Genomic DNA, 14,595 nt, shown 5'->3' with positions numbered 1-14,595 from the left:
ATACTTCAGTCAATCTCTCAAAAATCCTGAGATTGTAATAAATAGTCACAATTTCCTGTGGTGACATCTGAAACAAAACAACATGACAGCATTTGATGACCCTCTGAGGCACTGCATGAAGCAAACACTGTTTATGCCTCGTGCTGCTGCACTGAATGCTGTAGTCATCAAGGATTTTGAAAAAGCCTTGCAGCAAACATGTGAGCGGCTGAGAAAACACTCAAACAAAAGGGTTGTTGTTCACTGTAATCCGCTGCTAAGCTTTATCTCTAATGTTTATGCAACCACACCTATCACAAAACTCATATGACCTCACACATATCTTTGTGTCAGATTAAACTCTTGAACTGTGAGGTGACAAACTGTTGTTGGTCAGTTATTCTGGAGAATTGAATCTGCTGGCTGAAAGGTCATCCTGGTCCTCCTCTCAGAGCCTCTGTAGGAGCAAACTGTTTTAATGTGTTTGCATCCTGTTATTTAGAAAAGCATGCTATTGTATTTTCAGTTAGCTATTTAACCGAAAGATTATCTATAACAAAGGCTTCAGTTAGCTCAGCATAGTTCGATATTTGCCATATCATAGTTCCCTTTAATGATTCTGCCAGTTTAAAACAAACAAACAAAATGACAGTGGATTCAGCCCAGGTCCCCAGGAAAGCTGCTGAGCCCAAATTCCATTTTTCTCAGTGGTCGGTTGGAGTATTGCTGCAAATATATCCCGAGCTCAAAGCGACCCAAAAAGCATTTCCCCCATAGACCACTATTATAATAGAGATGCCTGTAAGACTGATGACAGAATACCTCGAACTGCAAGAAGGTCAGTTATGAACCTTCTACTATGAATTTTTCATCCATTGAGGATTCATATTTGTAAAATTTCCCTCAAGCCGAGAAAAGGTATAGAAAAATCTGTGACACCACCACAATGTAAAGTCTATGAGCCTGGCGGAAACTCTGGGTTTGTGCCAGTGGGAGAAAAACATATTCAGTGGGCTGCATACTGCGTAAGTAAACCCGGAAGCTAGAAACGTTTTTGCCATGTGTGCCAGGTGAGCAATTCCACTGAGCTAAATAAGCATCATCTGGGCGTTTGGTATCTACTCACTATTTTACATCTGCAATTCAGTCAAATCATTCTCTTGTGTTCGCACTCTGCAAAAGTAGTGTGGAGCCAGTTGCAGACTGGTTCTGTGACTGATCAGCATCAAAGCTGAGACACTAAACAGCAAACTGCTGTGATTGCACTTGAGGTTATATTTCAATGAAGCCAAAACTGACATCATCTGCAAACAACAGAGATAACACCCAAACCACACCCAAACTCAACCATCCTGCCAGACCTTCTGCCTTTATATCCCGCACGTGAACATCAAAAACGACACTGGACACACACCCTTTAGAATGTCCAGCCCTTTTTGTAAATAACAGGATTATCATACAAACGTCACTCATCACTCACTGTGATGCTTTACTTGTTGGAACACATCTTCCGCTGCACAATTTAAAGATGGGAACCACTGACCCAGTCTGTTAGTCAAAAAGATGTCCCTGAAAGCCACAAGATAGATGTGTATTTGTGTCAGCTGTAGCATCTTTGTGATATCCAGTGCTGTCATTATTTTACAACAGATCCTGTCTACTTTTGGCATTTTGCAAGACAGAAATCCAGCCCAACAAATCTATTTTAAGAAACACTCACCATAGCTTAAAGGCCACTAGCTGTAGATTATCCACCGGCCTCTGACCACCATCCTTGCCTTAGGAAAACCTGCTGAGACAGCTTTTCACTGTCCATGTCTGTCACATGACAGAGATTCATAGATGCTGGGCGGAATAGGGCTGTCACTGTTGTGGCAGTTGTGTTGCGAGGGCTCCGCTCCTGCATCCCAGTCTGCAGGATAGCTGTCACTAACTGGGTGTGCGAGAGGGCGTAGATGCGTGTGTGTGTTTGGACACCTGCCTTGCAGTTCTCCAAGTGTCACATCATGCTTTCGTCATTGTGAACAGAATTCACCCTCAAGTCTTAATACCACAGAATCTGCTTTGCCCACAAAACAAGCCCTGAAATCATAACTGACAGCTGCCTCTGAGATTAGACGGGAGATAAAGTAGGGGAGCTGGATACAATAAATGGGCCGGGCCAATATTATAAGATGATTTCAGCTTTTGACAAATATATCAATGCTGTATGGCCAATGGATACCAAGAAACTATAGCAAGGAAATGTCAAGATAATCTTTTAATTAGCAAACAGCCTCATCATTACATAATTTCCCCACCAGAGAGCGCTGACAAATTTAGCCACATGAGTGGGATCTCTTGGGATGGAAAAGTTGGGGGCCCCCCCACAGGGCACAAATCTCACCTTTTCCCAACTCTAGGCTCTGCTGCCCCAAAATTACAGACATTCATGCCACCCTTAGAAAAATTTTTCTCAACTTTTGTGATGCCTGGACTCTTCATATACTTCCATCATTTTGTCCAAATATATTACTGTCTGACTGAACACACTATACTAAAAACTGATGATGCTCCCATTGACCTTCGCTATACTTTTGTGTTTGTACATCCTGTAAAAAGTATGATACCAGTAGGGATGTGCCATATCATTATCATCATATATCATTCATGATGATACTGATATATCTTTTAATATGACAAGTGAATTAATATTGTGATAATGGCAATATCCCAACTTGTTGACATAATTTCACCATACCATTAAGCTTGGCAACAACAAGTAAGGCTGAGAGCTACCAGTTACTGTTGTAAAACTAGTTTAGTTTTTAGTTTGATAATATTTGAAGGAAAACTATTACATTTATGCTGAAAACTATTACACTTTTTTGTAGCAATTGTTGTTATAATTGTGTTCTTGAAAACAATAAAATATTGTTATATTTTTTAGTATTTTGTCATTTCACCAAAAATATTGTTATTGCAAAGATACCCTGAAATATCCTGGTATTATTTAAGGGCCACATCAGCCACCCTAAATAACAGTACCAATACCAGTGCCCTTAAAGTGATTCTGATAACGAAAGAGTACTTCATTTGATACCTCTTTTCCCCTTTAAATTCGATACCTGTGATGTGAATGGAGGCAAACAGCTGTGTAAAATGCCACCAGACGCCACCGGCATGTAATATAGCTGTACTTTTAAACGTTTGGTGGCATCTCGGCACACTAAACTGCCAACGCTGTCAAAAACACAGCGCTCGACTTCACCACGCCATAGACTGTATGGGTTGTAGCTACTGCAATAGTAATCACATTATGCATTAAACTGAAGAACACTTGCAGTGACTGGTTGCAAGCAAACTATACAAGCAGTCTTTTTTCATCTGGGTACAAAAAGGATTGAATACAGATATCTATGAAGAGTTTTGATACTACTTGGTACTCGTTATTTCAGTTGATTCCTTACAGGTATCAAGTACCAAACCCCAGTCCTAACTGTCAATTAGGATATGTTAGCATGCTAACATGCTAACCTAATAATAAATATTTGATTATATTTGCAGCATCCCTATATCTCATTGCAGAGATTAAGGGGATGCAGTGATGCTACCAGACACAGTGTAACAATGGTGTGCAAAGGAAAACCACATAGCAGATCAGACAGGTTTTAAACAAGTTTGAAGTTCAACCGCAACATCCTCTGTTCACACTGTGTTAAGTGTGTTAGCTACTGGTTTCACAAGATCCCAGATCTCAGCAGTGAAACTGGTGAGTAATTGGGGGCAGAATGGCCAAAACTGAGAAATGAAGGCTCTTAAAACAGAATTTTATGGTGTAACAAAAAGAGTACAGCGTATAACTGACTCTTGATAAAGGTCCGTTAAAAGCCAGAAAATGCATCCACCCAAAGTTCCCACAGACAGATGGGTAGCAAGTGGCACATGCTCTAATTCAGCTCATTTCCTGTATATGCTTATTTTACAGAACTCAGCCACACAAACATACACAGCTGCGCAAGCATAAAACACATCAAATGCGTGCAAGTTACTGGCAATAGAACCAGTGCTGACAACGCCTTTTTTTTTTTTTTTATAACCCAAACACTCATTAGTACCGGAGAGCAGAACTACAGAGATGGACACTGAGCCAAACACTGCAGCTGAATGTGCATACAGGAGCTGCTCAGTACAACTTATTGGTTGCTGTACAGAAGAGAATTTAACAACAGAGACAAGCAGACGCTTTGTGCCAAAATGTTGAGTGGAATCTGGAGTGGGCACTGAGCACTGCTGTTTTCATGCCATCTGGACAGTGGTGCTGTTGTCCACTGCAAGCTCTGGTTCAGGATGTGATTTTCAAGGCTGGGAAACAATTAGCTCCACGAAGCTACAGCAGCTGAAAAACAGTTTACCAACAACCCCATGACTGCTTTCCACTGACCCTTTCGGCAGTGTAAGCAATTTGCTGCATATTAAAAGATTACATCTTGGGTAAATACTCATAAAGTGAAAGAAAAACCACAAAATGGGAAACTTTGGTCAACCTTTATGTGCTGGAACCCACACAGTTAATTGCATTTTATGGTTTGACATTGTAAGACTGCAGAGATAAATAACCAATCACAGTAACCACAATAACGTCACAGTCAGGAGCACAACTTTTTAGACCCCTAAGTCCACAATAAGGTTTTAAAAAAATAGAAATATTATCCCACAGAATGTCTATGTTATATTGACACAGTCACAGCCACAGTCAGAAATAATACCGATAACAGTACAGTAAAATAGGGGCTTTTAGCCGTAATTCAGTGAGGAGACTTGGGTCTCAATTGTTCATCTTTGTTAATTTTACTGGATTTAAATCCTCATTGGGTACATTACAGAATGCATCATTTCACTGATGAACCATGATCCAATCTGCCTCTCATCTTCATTATGTAATCCACTCCAAGGATGGTCAAACAATCTCATTAACTGCGGGGCAGATGAGACACTCAGGATGACAGTTTCGGTCCAGCTTCCTCTCATGTTATAAAGCCTACTGAACTATTCACCAGCAACAATATAAATGTTAAGCCGATTGGTTGAGGTGGTTCTGTTCGGAGGTCAGTTGGAGCTGGACAACATGCAAGAACAATAAAAGACAAAGGGTGGATTGTGATGCCCTATTTAACTGTTTAATATTGTTTGCCAAGTTGCCTGCTGTCTGCCAGTTGACCCGTCTGCATTGTTTAATCAATAAACAGCCACAAGATATGGCCAACCTTGCCTGAAACCATCACCACTCCCCTGTCACCAAAGCCATTATTCCGATGAATTATCGCATTAAATGCTTTCAACAACAGCACAGCTACAAAACTGCACAGCCATTATATTAAATGTGACCTCAAAATGGGATTTAATCTATGTTGTCATACACAGAACCAAACTGGGGCAGCCCTCAAATAATCCCTCCGTGAAGGCCAATTTTCCATCCCAGCAACCAAAAAGAAGCAGCTTTTATGAAGCTTAGATGACTATATGGCCATTCAAAACAACTACATATAACTTGTCCCACACAGTTTTACCAGTCCCACTTATTCTGACTCCCATGGTGGAGCAGCACAGCCATGAGCACACACAGTGACTTTTCCATTGTCAGCAACAGAGCACTTTGTAATGCTCACACATATGCTCAATAATTAATATAGTTAAGAGTGCATCAAACAGAAACACTACAAGTATGATAAATCATAAAACAAATCAATCATGGTGGTAAATTGTGGAGACAAACAGATCCATCAGATATCAATCTCAGATTTTGGAAACTGGCCCTCCTAATTTCCTACATGCTGTTTTAGCTTTGCTTAAATAGTCTAAATGTGTTTGCATCAGACTCTTCACTTACCCAACACTTCTTAAATTGAACACGTTAAACACATTAGCCATTCACTCTGAATGTAGCTACAGCTGGGCTGCAAAAGAAGCACATTTACATGTCAACTCGTGCTGAAAGTCAATGTTGTTATCAGTGTGAGACAGACAGTATGACAGGAGCAGTGAGAGTCATTTTTGCTTAGGGTGCGCTGCTGAAGTTAATGCTCAACAGCAGTTGCTTAAGTTTATGCTTGAATTCAATTTGTGTCAACATCACACCCATTCAGTGATGTAAAACTTGGCCTTAGTGCGATTCACTGTCGGATACCGGGTGCTAATAGAGTCAAGTAGGCGACAAACTAAAAGGAAAGTATCTAACGTTAACGTAACTTACCGTACAAGTTTCTGTGGTCAACGGTTAAAGACTCACTCACCAATCAAGCTAAAGTACAGACGCGAGGGAAAACAAACTCAGCACTATTAAAGTCATGACAATAACGATTTAAATACTTACCCTGCTGCCATTAGAGGACAAATATACAGCAAAGCAGCGTCTTGAGTTCAAAGTTAAATTATATTCGGGGCAGCTGTGACCGGAGCCGACACTCACTGTCCCTGTCCGGGCTGAGCGGAGGAGCAGCCGGTGGTTTGGTTTGCTTTGTTTGTGTCTGTGAGCGCGAGGGAGGCGTGGCGGCGTGTCTACGGATGCCTTCAGGGGCGCCTCGGAAAACTCAAAACTACACAGAAAAGTGATTTTGAGGGACGTTGACTTAATTTTGTTAGGCAATTGTATAAAAACATGGAAGATGTGGTAAAGCTGTTGTTAGGGGCGTTTCTAGGATTTTAATGCCATTGGTGGTTTAGCCCGGATCTCAAGGACAGAGTCCACTTTTTTTTTTTTTTAAAAAAAACAAACTTTCAGATTAATTACGACGAAAAATATGTTAGTAGTTTTTAATAATTAATATTCAGTACAGAATACTTTCATATGCCATCATTAAAAATGCATTGACTAGAGTTGGAAAAATATTTTAAAGTGTGTGTTTATGTTAAACCTTTGAAACCTGGAGCGACATCACTTTTCTTGTGCTGCTTTCGGACGCCTTTCACAAGTAGTTAAACCTTTGAAACTTGAGCAAATGTGTGCAATTACTTTCAAAAACGTGGGGGAAAAGGCGATGAGCAACTTGGTAAGAAATGTTCCACAAATCCCATGAAATCAGTAGAACACTAGACTAGACACTAGAATCTTTTTTTTGCAAATTTTTGGGCCGTGCCTTTTTTCATTGTTCATTGCCTTCTAGTCATGTTTTTGAAAGAAAACAAGCCAATTTACTCAGGTTTCAAAGTGTTTACATTGGTAGGATCTAACTAAGTAAAGTTAGTGAAGTACACATATGAACAGAATGACAGATTATTCCTTTTTTATTTTTACGCCTATTATTGTCTTTGAAAAATATATTTCTAGCCTATATATTTTGATCCAGGGTTATTTATAAAACGTTCAGCCCACGCCCAACAATGCTACCAGTTGCTTGTTAGGGACACAATTCTTTTATGTGTAACAAAAAAAGCACAATGCTCTGTGATATCAAACCACAAAGAACAATCAAAATGCACTTTTGTTATTGCACAGCATAAAATAAAATCCTCCAATCAGCAATACCACAATAGAAACTGAAATATTCCACGAGCCTGAAGGCAGCATATGCTCTTAGGTCTATTAGGAAACTATGAGTAAGAGCGACACACTGTGGATATTCTATGGTAACAATAACCCAAACAGATGCACATGCTGTATATCCATCCTCTTATTCTGAAATCAGGGAGCAGTCAGACGACACCAACTACTACAAAATATTTTGTATTATGTGTGTCATCACATAGGTCTACATTCACAATTCCTCTGATACAACAGATTCAACATCAAGATTTTTGCGCTACTATGTCCTGCAATCATTTCAGAAACAACCAAAGTTCTACTGGCCTCTGCAAGAAACCCTTCTTGCATCTGCTTTGCCTTGTTTGTCAAAGCACTTTGCAAACTTCTGTTTTTAAAGTTGCTATATAAATAAAGTTGCTATTATTGTTATTATTATTATTATTATAACAACTTTAGTTAGGCTTCAGGTTTTTTTGTGTCTTTTATAGTCCTCGAAGGGGTAAATTGATAACAGTTCTTTTAGGACAGATGGGCTGGTTTGTTACCTGTGTGTGCAGGTAGGATGCGTTGTCTTTCTGTCCCCAAACGCTGAAGAAAAATTGCAAGTTGTTTCTCCTTTGGAGCTTTGTCCAAGCCAGTGGCTATCAGGTAAGAGCCAAACTGTTCTTTCCATGTCTTCCACTGTGTAGAAAGGCCGTCTAGCATGGGCAAAAAAGGCTGCATTTAAGCTAAAAAAAATGCTGGTGTGTGCATGTTTGAGGACTAGTGTTCCACTCAGGACTAAGACTACGAAGAGCATTCAAAGTAGTGTGAGAGAAAAGAAGAATTTGGTGTCTGGGTTGCTCTGGAAAGGGGTCACAACTTTGCAATAATCATCAAGGTCTACTAATTAATTGCTAATTGTTTTGGTTAAATAACCAAAACAGATATGCACTATAAATATTGTGTATGTCATTAAAAAAACATTCGGATCTCAGTTTGGCAACATATAACACTACATCATGGTGCTCCATTTCCTCACTTAACATGCTTCAAGAATTCAAATAAATTCATTTGCAGCAAATGCATCATCTGTTTTTCAGCCAATGACTCACCAGTGCTGGTGCTGTAGGTGCGAACAGTGGTGTCAATCGGAGGCGGTGAGCAGCCCGAGTCTATGGATGCTGTGTCGTCATCTTGGGAACAGCCTGCCTGGATGGCTCTCAGGTAGCTGTGGCTGCGGGATCGGAAGCATGTTGGCATGGGCAAGTCTGGAGGCTCTGGGTTGTCCTGAGAGTGGGAACGGGAATCTCTGTATGTAGACTCAGAGCTGCGGTCCTCATAATGATGACTCATTTCCAGGTCCCGTAGCTGGAGGAAGAAAAGGCCAAGATTAGCAGAGACAGCAGCAGTAGTGTAGAGAAGGCGAATAGCTCTGCATGAGTGGGTTCATTTTGATCACAGTAGCTGCTACCAGCTGCTGACCACTAACTGCCCAGTTAACTGTCCGTAAAGGGCAGCCTCCATTTGTGAGACACATCTCATAGCATGCAATAAAATGACACCAAAAGGGTCAAAAGTAGGGATGCACCGATTTACTAACCATCAGTATTGGACGATATTTTAGGGCTGTGCAATTTATCGATATCGCTATATGAGAGAGACACTGACTTAGATTTTATGAGTGTTGTTTTTACTAGTTTTAAAGGCTGCAAATTCATATTAAGTTATTCATATATGCCTATTCTGTGACAGCTTATTACCATTATGCCTGGAGTTTTTCTTAAGTTCTATGCATTTTGGAGTTTTTCTATTGAAAACAAAAAGGTTCATATCATTTTTCTATTGAAATGGAAAAACTTTGAAGCTAAATATCTCAGAATGCAGTTGGAACCTCATAATTCTAAGGTGGCGATTGTCATTATATTCACATTTCTGATCTTTATCTAAAATCTCTTTGTACAAATATTTTGAAAAGGTTTCAATTTTCAACCCTGCATTATCACTGCATATAGTCCCAGAGGTTGCTGCTTGATCTTACTAAGAAGAAGGTGAGGTACTGGGAATTTACTCATTAATATTCTGAAGAGGAGGTGCACTGAATGATAAACAACAATAGAAAAAAACAAAACAAAACATTGGTATCTGTATTGTCCATCAGCCAAACTTTTATTTAAAACATTGTATTAATATCAGTCCAATATTTTAACGCTAAATCCCTTGTCAAAAGTCTAAGTGTGGCAAGTAGATACAAAAGGTATAATTAGTGTTGCGACACATTCTCTTCTCCCATCTCATCAAATATCGCTAGTTGGTCAGATAACTTTCACATCCACATATGATGCACTGGGTTTCCTCCTGCGTATGTTCTGGGACAGTGCGTCAATTTACGTCTGTTACATGCATTGCATCTTTTCAAAATACACTTCTGTTTGTCTCAAGAAAGGCAGAGTTTCTGCTCGTTACAGTGTGTTTACATTGATTCCCTTGTGCAACACACGTACATGGTTAAGTTTAGGCAACAAAAACACTCAGTTGGGCTTAGAAAAAAAAATCACGGTTTGGCCCTACATTCATACGGGAAGCAAACAGCGGGCTAAGTCCACCTTCACTCCAACCCGCCCTATAGGGACTCTCCAGGTCCTTATATATTACGTTGTTATTGGAGGCGTTTCAAACTAATGGCATGCAGCAGCTTTATAAACTGATGCTGCCTGGCGGTGTATCATACCGACCCGAAAGTACCTTTTTGCATCAGTGTCTGACGTGGACATTACTGACCAAGCAGCTGTATTTTAAGAGTTGGGAATGCGAACGGGCTACAAAGTGTTTCAACCCCAGTGAAACCAGTGTTGCTCCTCCTGCTTCCCTTCATGCTGAGTTTTTGGATGGGCTGTCATTTCATCTGTAAAATGCATTTTCATTTTTTGACATTTCTTACATGTCTAGCTATACAAGAACTGTCAATTTTCAGAAAACAAGAGAAATCCCAAGGCCAGAGACATCACTTTGAAAAGTTTTCTAGTATGTTTTATACAACAACGACATGCTCTTTCTGAGACTTCTTTTGAAGAGTAAGAATCAGCCTTGCTGATGATGGGTTTCATGTCCTGCTGATTGACAGAAACAGCCTGATGAGGAGTCAAAAATGTGTTTGTACCAAAGTTATTTTGATGGTTCACTGACTGGTAACAGAAGCATATCAGAGGGTGGGTGCAGGAGAAGAGACACACAGGAAAGTGAAGCAGAGAATTTAAATGTACATGCATTTTGGAGTCATGTTAAATGTCAGTTATAGGTGATTTCCACTTGTTCTGATTTAGCTTCTTGTTCTGAATTAATTTTGTTTGGGAAACTGTTCCAAAATATAAAACTTGACCTCAACAAGTCTAAATTATAATGCCTATTAATTTAAATGTGTTGGATATGCTGCTGTGCATGCAAATTACACCAATAAATTCCCATACTGGACACATTTATCGAAATGTAGTGACCTGTCAAGAGATTGGGTGTAAATCCTGTACTAATAGCCTGCACTGCCTCATTTGACTAGTTCATTGAGAAAGATCAGAGCCACTCTGCGTAGCTGTTCATCATCTTAGTGACCTTGTCAGTGGAAGGCTAATAGCTCTTATGTAAGTAGATAAATTAGACTTAAAACTACCAATGTCATTCATTTAGGTCTTAGGACCATCACATTAATATGAGATTCATTCGAAAAATAGGAATTCTTTGTTCACAGGAAGCTCATTTTATTACCGTCATTCAAGCTGTGTCTGTGAAAATGCAAATTATACTACGGAAATGAGCATTAGTAGCTCAAGGCAGACAAAGGGCTCTTTGAAAATGACTGGTGATTTGAAAGTAGAGAGTTTGCTTAGAGCTAAGTCGTGTAAATTTCAAGCAAGAACAAATGTACTCTTAACTCATTACAAAAATATCAGCTGAACTAATACGAGAACAAGGGACACAAACAGACAGAGAGAGACAGTTTCATTCTTTGGCCTCTGACAGCTCATATTTAATTGTGATCCTTGTCCAGCCAAGCACTGACCTGTGCCAAGCAGCTACGTCTGCCCAAGGTACTGCAAGCCTGGCTGAAGTCATCATCATCCCAGGGTGGCAAAGACGAGACTGTACCACCGATGCAGTCTAGGTTGTCCAGGCTGCGGTTATTGGAGAGCTCTCTGAGAGATGGAAGACAGCTGGAAGAGGAGTAAGAAGAGAAGAAAAACAAGATAAAGGACATGTATTAAGGCTATGAAATATAAGGAGGAAAATTAAAGGCGATGCCAGGAGTGCATGAGGACATATTCAAGGAACAGATTGGTAAATAGTTGATGTTAAAGGGATAATTTGGATTTCCTAAAGTGGGGTTGCATGAGGTACTTATCCTTAGTTAACTGATTACCTACAGTAGATGGCATTGTGCATGCCTCCAGTTTGGAGAAGCTGGCAGAAGTACTGCGACCAAAGCTAAGCAATGCACTGCTGTGAATGGGGCAGAAGCTAAATGTATTTAAGCCACCTAAAAAAAATCATTATCTGTTCAAGTGCATGCTGATTTCAGCATATTTTTCATTGCTTTACCTTGTTTTCAGAAAGCCCTTTCTGACGGGTAACTTAAGTCTTTATATTTAACTATGCTCTTTTGAAAGCCACCAGACCTTTTTGACAAAAACAATATTTTTGCCTCACAGAACACAGGAAATGCTGGTTGACTGCTGCCTGTATTGCTTTGTTTATATGTGTTATTGTGATTCTTTGGTGTTTAATAGGGTTAGCTCGGATTCACCAAAGTCACACAATAACTCAAACAAATTGTACATAACATGTTTTATATTTTTTAAAATTGCATTAATCACCAGCTGATATTTCTGTCTTTAATAGGTTGTACCACACTAGAGTGATACTGATATCACATAAAAGTAGAAGACCTAAGAAATCAAGTGATACCAACTATGTCATGCTAGCTTGTCAGGAAGGGGACTGAATAACACCCCAAAGTTAGGCTAAATTTTGGAATAAATAAAATGGGTTGTATAGGTAACCATGAGTCTCTCCTTGACAGATACAACCACTTTGTGATAGTGTTTTTCTCTCATTTGATTCCTAATCAAATCCGTGTGTACACTGAATATGATATTTGTCCTTTCTGGGTGGAACTTTTTTCAGGTGGTTAAAATACCTTTTGCTGCTGGCTCCATCCACAGCAGTACATTGTGTAGCTTCTGTGCTAGCACTCCTGTCTGCTTCTCCAAACTGGGTCCGTGCTGACCCACATTTGCTGTAAGTAATACACTGACTATGTTTAAGTATCTCAACCCAACTTCCAAAAATCTGAACTGTCCCTTTAATATAAGATGACAGGGAGGCAGAAAGGAAACATGTATCAGAAGAGAAGCAAAAAACCGCAAGCAAAAACCGTGATTGAAAGAGAGATAAAAGGAGGATAAGGTTGCTTTTCAAGATACCCCTTTCATTTCCACTTTCATTTATGAAAAATCAAAATTTCGACCCTTGACTAATTTTGGCATCAATATTTGCAGCATCTGAGCATGCAAAGCCAGTGATGTCAGGCGATGTGTGTACACAGCTCTCTGTGCCATCATGGTGCCAAAGACAAAGAACAGGTTTATGTCTTATTAAAAACAGCCGCTCTAAAGTCACGTTTTTACACAGTCTTTGTTGGCACACAGTGATAGTAACATGACAGTAAGATGCCATGCCATGGTGTATGGCCACAGATGTTCCCTAATTTCCCCGTTTGAATAGTATCAAACTCAGCTACGTTTCACCTAAAAGTACCGGGCAGATGGTATTTACAGGCTTAAGGGAAGCTGGCAGTTGTTGGCAGCAGGGCATGAATTTGGCATTTGGAGTTGCCACTGACTTTACAGACGTCTGAGGAGGGTAGTGCAAAGTCAATGATTGTAAACGATCCAATCAGACAAAAGCGTTTTGCACCACACTCCTGAGACGTGGCTTACAGATCTATCACTGACCTGCTCATTGACCTGCCCAGCTGGTGCAGAGAGGACACACTGTGGAGCGGAGACCACAGGGCATCCAGCTCCCCCTGCAACAAGGTGTAATCCAGGGTTCTGCTGCTCACGCCAATCAGGGTGGAGCAGACCGGAGGAGAGTGGGGTTGGATGGTCAGGGATTGGCAGGGGGAGTAGGGTTAGTCATTCAAGCACGCTTTAGGGAAGAATAAATCTTTACATTTCTAAACAGAGACTTCAAAGCAATTTGAAATGTTTTATTTATGTGGAGTTGTGTACTGCAGGTAGGCCTGTGGCTGTTTCTCAGGATGATGCCCTCTTGTTTCAGTCGCATGGAGTCTTACATCGACACTCTGTCTCTTATCCTATCAGAAATATGCCCACTGTTCAAGTATCATATAGGGAGGCAATGATATTTCCACACTGCAAACTCAAGGACCATCCTGACAACAAAAACAAGAGCTGCTTTATAGACAGGATTCTCACAAATTTTCATGTACAAACCTTCAAAACATTTCCTTGACTTTAAGGACCATTGATAACAGTTATTTTCTTCTAGTCCCCCTTTCCCTGCATTTTTCAAATAAATCAGATTCAAATTCTATTTAAACATCATTTTAGGGCGCTGACGTACATGACGAGAAAGACGGAAAAATGTAGAAATGTACGCAATGGTAAACAAAACATCAAACATATTAGAGCTACATTCCGTTGACAGCTAAAGAAAATAAATTTTCTGTTATTCAACATTACATGGAAGGTTATCCACAAAAAAATACTGTGACAATTTCATTACACACAATAAAACTTCCATGACTTTTCCTGAAACTTTCAATGATTTTTACTCATTCCATGATTTTTCCAGGCCTGGAAAACATGATTGTGAAATTCAACGACTTTTCCAGGGTTTCCATGACTGTGGGAATCCTGTATAGAAGGTATTGTCACAAACACCGTCTTGAGTTTTTCCATCTCCGGAGTTATCTTGGTGAATATCACAAGTTGATTATAATAGAATAAAACTCTAAAAACATAAAATACGGTAGGGAATGTCAAAGCAAAGCAAGACCAAAATATATGCATCATTAAAATTTCATAAGTTTCTTGAGCAAATCCCTGCAGACAGTCTTT

General features: G+C 39.8%; 1 protein-coding gene across 1 annotated transcript in view; it reads right to left on the bottom strand.

The window, feature by feature from the left end:
• dlgap4b (discs, large (Drosophila) homolog-associated protein 4b) overlaps nt 1-14,595 on the bottom strand; it is a 32,571-nt gene that overhangs the window by 14,589 nt on the left and 3,387 nt on the right. Inside the window, exons 3-6 of the mRNA XM_042501462.1 lie at nt 13,465-13,566; nt 11,514-11,664; nt 8,575-8,830; nt 8,026-8,178 (exon numbers count right to left, since the gene is read on the bottom strand). Coding sequence (XP_042357396.1) covers nt 8,026-8,178; nt 8,575-8,830; nt 11,514-11,664; nt 13,465-13,566 — 662 coding nt within the window. The remainder of the gene's footprint in view (nt 1-8,025; nt 8,179-8,574; nt 8,831-11,513; nt 11,665-13,464; nt 13,567-14,595) is intronic.

The sequence above is a fragment of the Plectropomus leopardus genome, chromosome 2, assembly GCF_008729295.1.
Source record: "Plectropomus leopardus isolate mb chromosome 2, YSFRI_Pleo_2.0, whole genome shotgun sequence".
NCBI classification, from domain to species: Eukaryota; Metazoa; Chordata; class Actinopteri; order Perciformes; family Serranidae; genus Plectropomus; species Plectropomus leopardus.
Note: the sequence above shows the minus strand (reverse complement) of the source record. Positions and strands in the feature narration are given on the sequence as shown.